The sequence below is a fragment of the Mandrillus leucophaeus genome, unplaced genomic scaffold (assembly GCF_000951045.1).
Source record: "Mandrillus leucophaeus isolate KB7577 unplaced genomic scaffold, Mleu.le_1.0 Scaffold125, whole genome shotgun sequence".
Classification (NCBI taxonomy): Eukaryota; Metazoa; Chordata; class Mammalia; order Primates; family Cercopithecidae; genus Mandrillus; species Mandrillus leucophaeus.
In genome coordinates this window covers 1,850,876-1,863,004 of record NW_012100876.1, presented here as the reverse complement: position 1 = coordinate 1,863,004, position 12,129 = coordinate 1,850,876, and the positions used below count along the sequence as shown (strand labels likewise).

The 12,129-nt window shown below is 49.0% G+C and overlaps 2 protein-coding genes across 3 annotated transcripts in view; one reads left to right on the top strand and one right to left on the bottom strand.

The window, feature by feature from the left end:
- Positions 1-2,360: 2,360 nt before the first annotated feature.
- LOC105533428 (metallothionein-1E) overlaps positions 2,361-12,129 on the bottom strand; it is a 17,194-nt gene continuing 7,425 nt past the window's right edge. Inside the window, exons 2-4 of the mRNA XM_011971894.1 lie at positions 3,584-3,617; positions 2,937-3,002; positions 2,361-2,589 (exon numbers count right to left, since the gene is read on the bottom strand). Of these exons, the coding sequence (XP_011827284.1) occupies positions 2,498-2,589; positions 2,937-3,002; positions 3,584-3,611 (186 nt within the window). The 5' untranslated portion in view covers positions 3,612-3,617 and the 3' untranslated portion in view covers positions 2,361-2,497. The remainder of the gene's footprint in view (positions 2,590-2,936; positions 3,003-3,583; positions 3,618-12,129) is intronic.
- Positions 5,207-6,249, top strand: LOC105533424 (metallothionein-2-like). 2 transcript variants are annotated; one of them, XM_011971891.1, is made up of 3 exons: positions 5,207-5,525; positions 5,633-5,698; positions 6,020-6,249. In XM_011971891.1, exons 1-3 carry the CDS (start codon positions 5,498-5,500, stop codon positions 6,109-6,111), a joined length of 186 nt encoding a protein of 61 aa, XP_011827281.1. In that variant the 5' UTR covers positions 5,207-5,497; the 3' UTR covers positions 6,112-6,249. The 2 variants fall into 2 exon arrangements, with proteins under 2 accessions (XP_011827281.1, XP_011827282.1); XM_011971892.1 differs by having other exon boundaries at positions 5,382-5,525; positions 5,633-5,734.

Genomic DNA, 12,129 nt, shown 5'->3' with positions numbered 1-12,129 from the left:
CATATATCTGATTTGTATAATAACTCTATGCCCACTTTTCTTAGACTATATAACATTGTTCGGAGCTCAGTGGGGGAGCTCTCCTGCCCGTCTCGTTTCTCGAGCGAGGGAGAGTTCCAGGTTCGAACCTGTAATAAAGATCCTTGCTGCTTAGCTTTGACTCTGGACTCTGGTGGTCTTCGGGGAATAAACGGTCTGGGCATAACAATTTCTCTTAGCTTTGGGATTTAACAGGCTTCATTCTCTAAAAAAGGCAGTGTAGAGTGAATGATCATCATTGCTACTGTTTATTAAACCCTAGCCAGGGGCCAGATTATGCTGTCATGTAATCCCTGCTTTGAGATATAATCTGGTTTCTACAAATAAGGAACTGGAGGCTCAGAGAGTTTAAGTGATGCAGTCAGGCCACACAGCCAGTACATGGTGAGGTGGGCTGTGAACCAGGACTGCCTGACACCAAAACCCGTGCCCTAGGCACAGGCTGCCTTCTGAAGTCTCCTCTTCACAGGGAAGCAGTGGGCAAGCATGGTCCTGACCTCCAGGACAGAAGGATCATCTTCCTCTTTGATTGAACATCAAATAGCGTTCCCTCCACATAGCCAGAGAAACTGATTGTTGGTTTTAATTACAAGTCAGCCAGGGCCTTACTCCTTCCTACTGAGCACCACCACACCCTCCAAACTGCAGAATCCGCCGTCATTTCTGCATGAGCAGGCGTGAAGCATTTCATGTGGAACCCATGATCACACACACTTCATTTTGCCAGGGACATGCCGGGCATGTCCTTCCATATTCCCAGTCACTTTACTGGTTGGAAGTAGTCAAGGGCTGCAATTTGAAAGAAGAGCAAATTCAGCCTGAGTTTGGGAGGAATTTCCAAAGATTCAGAGCCCAGTCACAACAGGGAGCTCTCAGGGGTCAGCGAGTGTCCTGTCAGTGACACTGGGCAGGCCAAGCCTGATGGTTCCTTGTGGGGATGTGCTGGGCAGTGCTGCTCAAGGTGTGAGAGCCACACACTGGGGCCAGTTTGCTGTTTCCTTTCTTTTCTTGTTTTGGGACAGGGTCTCAGTTGCCCAGGCTGGACTGTAGTGACACAATCGTGGTGCACCACAACCTCTGCCTCCGGGGTTCAGGCAACTCTTATGCCTCAGCCTCCCAAGTGGCTGGGATTACAGACGCATTCCATCATGCCCGATTAATTTTTGTATTTTTAGTAGAGATGAGGTTTCATCATGTTGGTCAGACAGGTCTTAAACTGCTGGCCTCTAGTTATCCACCTACCTTGGCCTCCCAAAGTGCTGGGTTTATAGGCCTGAGCCACCACGCCTGGTCTGGTTTGTTGTTTCTGGGCCACAATGCACATCATCATATGTTCAAAGTTTGTACATCTTTCATTTTCCTATTTCTTTATGGATTTATTGAACTGCTTTCCTGTTGGATCTAAAAAATGGGTTTTGTATGTGGTGTTTTATCTCATTATCTCTATGATCGATACTATTACATTTACCAAGGTTTAAGTCTGTGATGGATAGGAAGTAAAAACTGTCCTTCACCAAAGTGTTTGAAAAGCCCCATTGTGCTAGCCTGTTTGCATTGCTCTAATGGAATCCCTGAGACTAGGTAATTTATAAAGAAAAGAAGTTTGTTTTGATTTCTGCTTCTGCAGGCTGTGCAGAGTGTGGTGCAGGCATCTGCCTCTGATGAGGGCCACAGGAAGCCTGCAATCCTGGCAGAAGACCAAGGGGGAGCAGGTACATCACATGGAGAGACAGGGAGCAAGAGAGAGAAGGGGACAGTGCCTGGCTCTTTTAAACAGTCAGCTCTGGAGTGGCCTACCAGAGGAAGAACTCACTCTTCACCATGGGATGGCACCAAGCCATTCTTTAGGGATCTGTCCTCATGACCCCAAAAGCTCCCACTTGGCCTCACCTGCAATATTGGAAGTCACATTTCAACATGAGATTTGGCAGTGACAAAACATCCAAAGCCTAGCACCCTTGTAGGATTCAAGGAACTGAGGAGTTGAGTACCAGCACTGTAGCCACTTTTAAGCCTCAAATCCAATGTGGATCTGAGGTTGGGCAGGAAAATCAGAAAATAAAAATGAGGGACGCAGTTTCTGTGCTACGTTTGGCATGAGACTGGAAGCGATCATGTATGGTCCCCACCCATATTGTGTGCACAGTGCAATCCCATTTTACAGAAGTGTAAACTCAATGAGGTAACCTGGCTGGCCTAAAAGTGTTCACATTATTAGTGGCTCACATTTCCATCCAGAGCCTGCTATCTAAACTCGAGGTTTAACCCCCACCCAAGTCCATTTTTTTCCAAGACACACAAAGAAGACCACAGTAAGATTCAAGTCAAAATTGTTTTATTGTCATTCACATATTTAATATAATAGGACACGCAGCAAATGGCTAGGGGTTGTATGTAAAAAAACCTCCAGGTTGTGCAGGTTGCTCTATTTACACCTGGGAGCAGAGCTCTTCCCACATCAGGCACAGCAGCTGCACTTCTCCGACGCCCCTTTGCAGACGCAGCCCTGGGCACACTTGGCACAGCTCACGGGGCAGCAGGAGCAGCAGCCTGGGGAAGAAGGGGAGAGTGAGAGGTGGCAGTAGACCGGACCAGGCACCTCCCTGCCCCAATAGCAAGCCTGGCTCGAGCTCAGACGCCAGACCCGGAGGATGCTTTTTTCGTGTGGCACAGCTCTGTTCTGAAACCACAGATGGTACAGTTGGGGTTTGTGTCCCAAGAGAAAAATGCTGTCCTGCTCCATCTGAACTCAGGGCAGAAAGCCTGGAGAGGGAATGACACAGCCAACTGGGGCAAAGGAAGGCCAGTTCCCCAGAAGCAAGCACTCAGTGTCAGCCTTGGGTTCCCTCCCAACCTTAGCCACAGCCCCAGATTCCTGGAGATGGCCCCGCACTCACTCTTCTTGCAGGAGGTGCATTTGCACTCTTTGCACTTGCAGGAGCCGGCGCAGGTACAGGAGCCACCTGCAAGGAAGAGAAAAAGCCGGCGAGTGGTGAATGAGATGCAGAAGATACAGCAGTGGGTCTATGAGTGTCCAGTTCCCCCTCCTCTGTGCAGGGCCAGCCCTCAGAGCTCCTTTCCCACTCAGCAGAGAAAGAGAAGCCCCATCTCCTCTCCTTTCATGTTGGGAAAACCGAGCCCCCTCCATTTGTATTCCAAAGGTAAGTCCCAGTCTCCAGGCACAGCCCGGGAAGACTGCGACTTCCACATTCTGTCCTGAACCCCGAAGAGGCAATGTCCCTTGCCTCCCATCCAATCCAGATGCTCAGAGCCTGGTTAGATAATTGAGGCTCAGCCAGCAGCCTCGTGACCAACGGGATGATGTGGAGCAGGACAGCCTTGAGCCTCAGGACCCTCAACTCTGACACAGAGGCACAGGGAGGAGGGCAATGCTGTCAGGAGCTTGACCAAGAGGAAAGCACTGGACGAAGTAAAGTAGTCCCCTCACCTCAGATCGCAAAACGCGACCTCCTCAAACCCAGGGACACTCTCCATGGTGTCTGGGAATTTGGCATCCCAAGGCACAGACCCGGGCGCCCCTTACCAGCGGCGCAGGAGCAGTTGGGGTCCATTGCAAGCTGAGGCGAGACTCTGGAGTTCCCAAGCGAGAAGCCAAGAGGCGGTGGAGCACCTGGAGTGCGTGGTGCAGCTCCACAGCCAGCGGCTACTCTTATAGTCGGGGAGCGGGCCGGGAGCAGAAATCCCGCCCCGCCCTTGCACTCGCCCTCCTGAGTCCCAGCCGCCCGCGGACCTGGGCTGGCCTGTGCGCAGCAGACGGGCCGGGCGCAAAGCACGGTGAACGCAGGTCGGTGCACACCGCCTGGCCGCCCCTTTCCCACCGGCTAGCGCGGGAGGCGCTGTGCACCCGGGTGAGCTGCTTCTCTCACCCTGCGGGGCCTTCCCAGTTCCCCAAGATTACCTGCTACTCCCACTCCTTGGCGTTCCGCGTGCCCGGAAATGCTGACCTGCGCCCCACACCCCGGGGCCTGCCCACCCCCTTGTCTACAGCTAAGCCTTTCCTGGAGTCCCAGTGCAACCCCAGTCTCTTGTTCGACTGTCTGGATTGGCGGGAGGAGGGAGCATAGCAAGGGAGTAGTGTGCAAGGGACAGGCGGAGGATGCAACCTTCGGATCTCTGGCATTGCCTGTCCCTGTTCCTGTTCCCACCTCAGTTCTTCCACCACGTTTCTGCTGTTCACAGAAACACGGAAGGCACAGGGCCCTGTCTCCCTCCCATCAAAGTATGCTTATTCATATCCCTCTATGTCTCTGTTTTGCTTCTAGGACTGACCTTGATGCTTGGTTTTGTTTAAAGATTTCAAGCAGTGAAGAGATAAACATATCTAAGCCATAGGGAAACTTCATCACCGACCTTTCTCCCTTGAGAAGCTGACAGGATTCACACCCATCAGTGCCACTTCCCAGCCCCCTGACCCTGGGCTAGTGGCTTGAACTGCTGGTATTGTCATTGTCCAGATTAGGAATACAGGTTCATAAATAGAACACATGTCCCTTTATGGTTGTTGTGAGGGTTCAAAGAAAGTGACTAAACAGGACCAAACCCAGACCCGTGTAACCGTAGAGCAATAGAAACATGGAAGGAAAAATAAGCAGCTCTCTTGCTTTCTAATTTAATGCAGGATCTTCATATCACCTTCAATGATCCCTCTTCTAGGGACATCCCACACTTTCAAAACTGCCATCCTGTATTAGGGTACCCGGCTAAGCTGTGGGGAGACCCTGGAGAGATTTATGCAAAGGAGGACCTGGACAAAGGTGCCCACTCAGGCCCTCAAGAGTGGAGAATGGAAGAGAGAGAGGCAGAGCCCTGTGTCTTCCGTGTTGCTGTGCACAGGAGAAACGTGACCAAAGGACTGAGATAGGAACCGGGGACAGGGCGGATAAGGCCAGAGATGTGAAGTTTGCACCCTTGGCCTGCCCTTTGCACACTGCTGCCTTGCTATGTTCCTTGCTTTGGCAGATCCAGAAAGTGGAGCACAAGACTGGGGTTACCCTCGACTCCAGGAAAGGCTTAGCTATTGACTAGAGACCTGGGCGTTGGTGAAAGTGCGGGAAAAGACAGAATACTGGGGTAGGCAGAACGCCAAGGGGCGGGTGTAGCAGGCAACCTCAGGGAAGTTGGGAAGGCCCGGCAGGGTGAGAGAAGCCGCACAGCGCCTCCCTCGCGAGCCGGTGTGAAAGGGGCCGTCCCACGGTGTGCACCCCGCTGAGCTCAAGGGACATTGCACCTGGCCCATCTATTGCGCACAGCCCAGCCCAGGACGGCCGGCGGGGCAGACTGGGCAGGGCGGGTGCAAGGGCGGGGCAAGGCGTCTGCGCCCGGCCCCCTCCGCTGACTATAAAAGCAGTCGCTGGCTGTTGAGCTCCACCACGCCTTCCACGTGCACCACTGCCTCTTCTCTTCTGGCTTGGGAACTCCAGCCTCTCCTCGGGTTGCAATGGACCCCAACTGCTCCTGCGCGGCTGGTAAGGGGCTCCCGGGTTCTGTGTCTTGGGCAATGGACACTCATTAACTCACTGCTATATCTTCTGCATCTCACTCACGGCTCACTGGCTTTTTCTCTTTCTCACAGGTGACTCCTGCTCCTGCGCCGGCTCCTGCACGTGCAAAGAGTGTAAATGCACCTCCTGCAAGAAGAGTGAGTGCGGGGCCATCTCCATTGTCTGTGGCTAAGGTTGGGAGGGAACCCAAGGCTGGCCCTGGAGGCATGCTTTTGGGGAACTGGCCTTCCTTTCTCCCCATACCTTGTCACTGCCTTTCCAGTCTTCTGCCCTGTCCAGGGCGCCTTTGGGGCTGGACAGCTTTCTCATAGGAAGACCTACCCCAAGTATTCCCTAGCTGTCTCCTGACAAAGCCATGCCATCCTGAACTAAGGGTCCTTTGGAGCTGGAGGCTCTGTTGGGCAGGGAGTTCCCTGGGCGAGTCAGTTGTGACCTCTCACGCTCCTCTTCTTCCCCAGGCTGCTGCTCCCGCTACCGCGTGGGCTGTGCCAAGTGTGCCCAGGGCTATGTCTGCAAAGGGGCGTCAGAGACATGCAGCTGCTGCGACTGATGCCAGGACAGCCTTTCTCACAGATGTTAATAGCCAGACATGTACAAACCTAGATTTTTTTTTTATACCACCTTGACCGGTTTGCTACATTCCTTTTCCTATGAAATATGTGAGTGGTAATTAAACACTTTAGACATGGTTCTGCCTTCAGTTTCCCTTGCGTGTTTTGGAAATCAGAGACTGGGATCAGGGATTGAACTGGGAATGCAGACTCCTGGGCTCTAGATGGAAATGTGAGCCCCTAACAATCCAAGTGCCTTAAGGCAAGCCAAGCTGCCTCACTGTGCTTCCTCTTTTGCAGAAAGGAATAGCACATCGTCAGGGCATTGGTGGGGATCCGGGATACAAGACCACCTTCATTCTCAAATGCCGCACAGAAAATTCTGAATGCCTCCTGTTTCTTCTCTGATTTCTCTGTCCAACTTCAATTCCTCTTTGGATTTCAGATTCAAAAGTAACTACAGGGGATGGAATCAAACTCTTTAGTTATTTACTTCTACACGAGGCTTCTCAAACTCCAGGATGAAGGAGGGGTTTTTCATTCCTATCCATTCCACACCTAAACCTTGGTAAATGAAATAATACTAATGATGGAAATCATGAAACTAAATTCAACATACAAAATCTGGCTGAGTAGCATGACTCACACCTATATTCCCCATATTTTGAGAGGCAAATGGGAGGACCACTTGACACCAGGAGTTTGAGACTAGCCTTGGCAACATAGGGAGACTCCTGTCTCTAAATAAATAAACAAACACTTTGCAAAGTATGGTAATGCAAGTCTGTAATCCTAGCTACTTGGAGGCTGAGGCAGGAGAATCCATCTAACTCAGGAACTGAAGGCTGCAGTGAGCCATATTTTCACCATTGCACCACAGTCTGGGTGACAGAAGGAGACCTCATAAAAAAATTACAAAATCCATTTTTAGACTCAACAAGAAAAAGTTCAATCAATATAAAAAGAAATACCAGGAAAATTACAACTTTATAATCTACATATATGTTGATGAATGCTGTGCACTACAGACTGTAAATAGCACACAGGCCCTAGTGTGTAGATTACACACTTTGAGCAGCAGTGGTCATGACATCCTCACAAGGAACCATCAGTCCTGACTGGATGGTGTCACCAACAGGACACTCGCTGACCCCTGAGTGCTCCCTGTAGTGACTTGCGTCTGAATCTTTGGCAGTTTCTCCCAAGATTAAGCTACTTTTGTTCTTTAAATTCCAACCTTGATTAACTCAGGGGAGCAAAGTGACTGGGGATGTGGAGGAAAGCATCATCGTGGCAATGCAGAGTCATGAGAAGGACTGGGTCCAGATGAAGGATGTCGTGTGCCAATGCAGGGGTGACGGCATATTCTGCAGCTGGAAGGTGTGTTGCTGTTCATCAAGAAGGAGTGAGGCATCACCCTGGTGACTGGTAGTTAGGCCAACAGTAGGTTCCTCTGGCTACTGCTTCAGGGAATTGCTATTGCTGTTCAATCACAGAGGAAGATGAGTCAAGTGGCCCAGGAGTCAGGACCATACTTGCCTGCAGGTGCCCTTTGTGAAAAGGGCAATTCAGAAGGCAGCCTGGGTCATGTGCAAGTCTGGGTGTCACATAACCAGATTCACAGCCCACTTCACACCTTCCTGGCTGTGGAGCTGGCACAAGTCCCTTAACCTCTCTATGTCTCCATTTCCTGACTTGTAGAAAGCAGATTATAAATTTATGTAGGGATTAAGTGTGACAGTACCCTGGCACCTGGCTTGGCCTTAATAAACAGTGCTGTTATAATCATTTGTCCACGTGTGCATCCCATCAGGCTCCTTGGGTAACACTAATCCGCCTGGAGGTATGATGTGGACTGGAAGTTGAAGATGGGTCTCTTGTTGATCTGGTCTCAAGGGCATACGGATGACCTCCTGCACAAAATTCTCCAGGATGATACACCGCTGCAGCATTTGGACAGAGAACAAGCCTTTCCCACACTTTGAGTCATTGATCTTCACACAAACCAGAGACATATTGAATGTACAGGGTCTGCGAGATTGTACTGTCTTCTAGAGGAGTTAAGCAATCTGCCCAAGGTCACACAGCTCAGAAGTAAAGGGACAAATGAATCTATGCTATGGCTGTCCTCATGTGCTCAACATAGCAGCAGATCATGATGTCAGCGGATGCTAAGCCCAGCCCCTCACAGTCCAGAGCTGGAAGGGCCCGTGGCCAGTTAGCCCTGTTGTGCCCTTGAAGGCAGCTGGGCAGCTGAATTCCAGAGAAGACCCAGAGCTATGCACAGGCTCTGACTGCCAACTCAGTGCTCTTCCCAATCTGCCTCTGTGGCAGGTTCAGAGTCCTCATGGTTTTCATGAACAGGTGACAGAAGGTTGTGATTGAGGGCATGTTGCTGCAGTCAACCTGCATGTATGCAAAACCCAGCAGCGTCACTTATATGTCGGTGACATAACCTCTCTGGGTTTCAGTTTCCTGCAGTGTAAAGGGGTAGAATGTACTCATGTGCCAAAAAATACCATATTGGCCAACTCTAGACAGTGTATATAATGATGGTCCCATAAGGTTATAATAAAGACATTTTACTGGACTTTTTAATGTTGAGCTATGTTTAGATGCACAAATATTTACCATTGTGTTACAATTGCCTATAATATTCAGTAACATGCTGTAGAGCTTTGAACCCTAGGAGCAATAGGCCACACCATACAATCTATGTGTAGTCTATGTGCGTAGTAGGTCATCATCCTACCTAATCAACACTCTGTGATGTCTGCACAAAGATGAAATTCCTTAAAGATGGGTTTATCAGAATGTATTCCCATTATTAAGTGATACATGAGTGTAATAGGGATAGTTTCATAAAAGTAAATGATTTAGTGTATGTAGAGAACTTAGAATGCTACCTCGTACATCGTGAGTGCTCCACAACATTAGCTACGATTTCATTAGTGTCAATCATGGCTGCTAGGGCAGGAATGCGTGTACCCTTCCAAAATTCATGTGTTGAATTCTGATTCCCAGTGTTGCTTTTAAGAGCTGATGCATTTTAGAGGTGACTACACTGAGAGGACAACGCGCTCATGAGTGGGACTAGAGCCTTAATAAAAGACGCCCGAAGAAGCGTCTTCTTTAACCCCTGCCACCATGTGAGGGCCCAAGAGGAAGAATAAGACCCTCACAAGACTCCAAATATGCTGGTAACTTGGCCTTATACCTCATCCTCCAGAACTGACAGAAACAAGCTTCTGGTGTTACAAATTACCCAGTCTATGTTATCTGGTTATAGCCTCCAAAACAGACTCATACGATAGCACAGATGACATTTTTACTCCAGGCAAAAAAACAAAACAAAACAAAAAAAAAGCCAGGCCTGGTGTCCCTCCCTGTGTGTCCTCTGTCTGACTCATCACTCACATGAGCATTGTCCTGTAGCCCTGACAGAGTCCTACACTCTTCCCACAAAATAGGGATTCACACCAGAAATATAAAGCCATGAGCAAGACAGTCCCTGTCCCCTTAACAGAATTGGAAGGATGCCTGCCAGTACTGCGATCACCTGCACCAATATGTGATGTAATGTTTCTGTTTCAAATGACTCCTATTCCCATAGATATATTTATATGAAAAGCAAACTCCTAACCACTACTGGAAAAAGAATCAGTTTAACTTCCAGACATAGAAGGTTGCCATCAAATGCTCCTCATTCATATCTCCTCTGCTTCTGCTGTACAGCATAATACTGTACTGAACACTGAGGGCAATTATAACACAGTGGTATTTGTGTATCTAGATGTAGTTAAACATAGAAAGGTACAGTACAATTACCTTATAACCTCATAGGACCACCTTCCTATACGTAGTGCATCTGTAACTAAAACGTGCTTATACAGCACATGATGTATTATTATATTCTGCCCCTTTTACAATCCAGGAAACTGAGCCACAGAGAGGTTGTTTCACCCAGGTATACAGGATGATACATCTGGGATTGGCACTCATACAGGCTGACCATAGGATAATGTCCTCAACCACAACCCTATGTCACCCTGCCATGTGACACATGAAGACACTAACTCTGGCACAGAGGCACAGTGGGAAGAGCACTGAGCTGGCAGCCAGAGCCTCTGCATAACTGCATGTCCTCTCTGGGCTTCAGTTCCCAGGCTGTCAAGTCAGGGGCACAATTGGGCTAACTAACCATGGGCCCTTCCAGCCCTGGAATGTGAGGGGCTGGGCTTAGAATCCATGGACAACATGATCTTCCACTACGGCGAGGGCATGAGGACACCCACAGCATAGATTCATTCGTGCCTCTACTTCTGAACTGTGTGACCTTGGGAAGATCGCTTAACTCCTCTAGAAGACAGTACAACTCCTCTAGAAGACAGCACCATCTCACCAAACCCTGCACATTCACTGTGTCTCTGGTTTGTGTGAAGATCAAATGACCTGAAAGGTGGGAAAGGCGTGTTCTCTGTCTGAATGCTGGAGCAGTGTCTGATCCTGGAGAGCTGGTGCAGGAGGTCATCCACATGGCCTTGCGACCAGAACAGCAAGACTCCAAACCCATCTCCAACTTCCAGTCCACTTAATACCTGCAGGCAGATGGGCCTTTTCCAAGGAGCTTGATGGGAGCTAACAGGATTGTCTGTCTAGAAAGTCCACATGGAGAAATGATCATGATAACACTGTTCAGTAATCCCTAGGCCACTAGTACCAGGCCACTGTCCCATTTGATCCCTGCATGGAAATATAATCTCCTGTATACAGGTGAGGAAATGGAGGCTCAGAGAGGTTAAGTGACTTGTGCAGGCCACACAGCCCGTAAGGAGTGAAGTGGGCTGTGAACCCAGCTGTGTGACACCAAAGCCTGCACTTGGCCCAGGCTCCCTTCTGAAATTCCCTCTTCACAAAGAGCACCTGCAGCCCATCTAGGGCTTGACTCCCCCACCTGTCTCATCTTCCCTGTGATTGAACCACAAATAACAATTCCCTGAGCAGATAGCTGGAGGGACCAGCTGTTGGTAGCAATGATCAGTCCTCATCCTTCTCAGTGCACACCACACCCCTTCAAACTACAGAATATGCCATCACCCCTGCAGAGGCCGAGTCAAATACTTCACCTGGGAGCCCCAGTTGCTATCTCTAGTCAGCTTGCCAGGACAATGCCGGACACTTCGCTCCACCTCCCTATTCACTGTGCTGGCCTGGAGTAACCAAGGGCTGGAATTTGAAGGAGGAGACTGCAGCCTGACCTTGGGAGAAACTTCCAAAGATTCAGAGCCGAGTCAGAACAAGGAGCTCTCAGGGGTAGCGAGAGTTCCATGAGTGACATGGGGCAGTTCGGGACTGATAGTTCCTTTCGGGCATGTCCAGGCCAGCACTGCTGAAGGTGTGTGATCCACGCACGAGGGTCAGTCTACACACCATTCCCAGTGTGAAATACACACCCTCGAACAGATATGCAATGTTTGTAAATTCTTTTATTTTTCTGTTATTTATTTAACTATAATCATATATTTCGTTTTTCATATATTTATTGTTTTTCATACGTATTATTTTATTTTTATATATGTATATTAATAATTTGCCTGTTGAGTTTAAAAAGTGGATTTTGTTTTTATATTTCATACTAATTCATATCAGTTCATTTTGCCAAAGCTTAGGTCTGTTGCAGATGCCCATACCGTTACATCTCTTACATGTATAATGGTGTTTTTTTTTTTGTTTTTTGTTTTTTTGTTTTTTTGAGATTCGCTCGTCACCCAGGCTGGAGTACAGCAGTTCGTTCTCAGCTCATTGCAACCACTGCCTCCCAGGTTCAAGTGATTCTCCTGCTTCAGCCTCCCGAATAGCTGGGATTACAGGCACCTGATAGCACTCCCGGCTAATTTTTATATTTTTTGTAGAGATGGGGGTTTCATCACATTGGCCAGGCTGGTCTTGAACTTCTGACCTCAGGTGATCCACTCACCTTTGCTTCCCAAAATGCAGGGATTACAGGTGTGAGACAC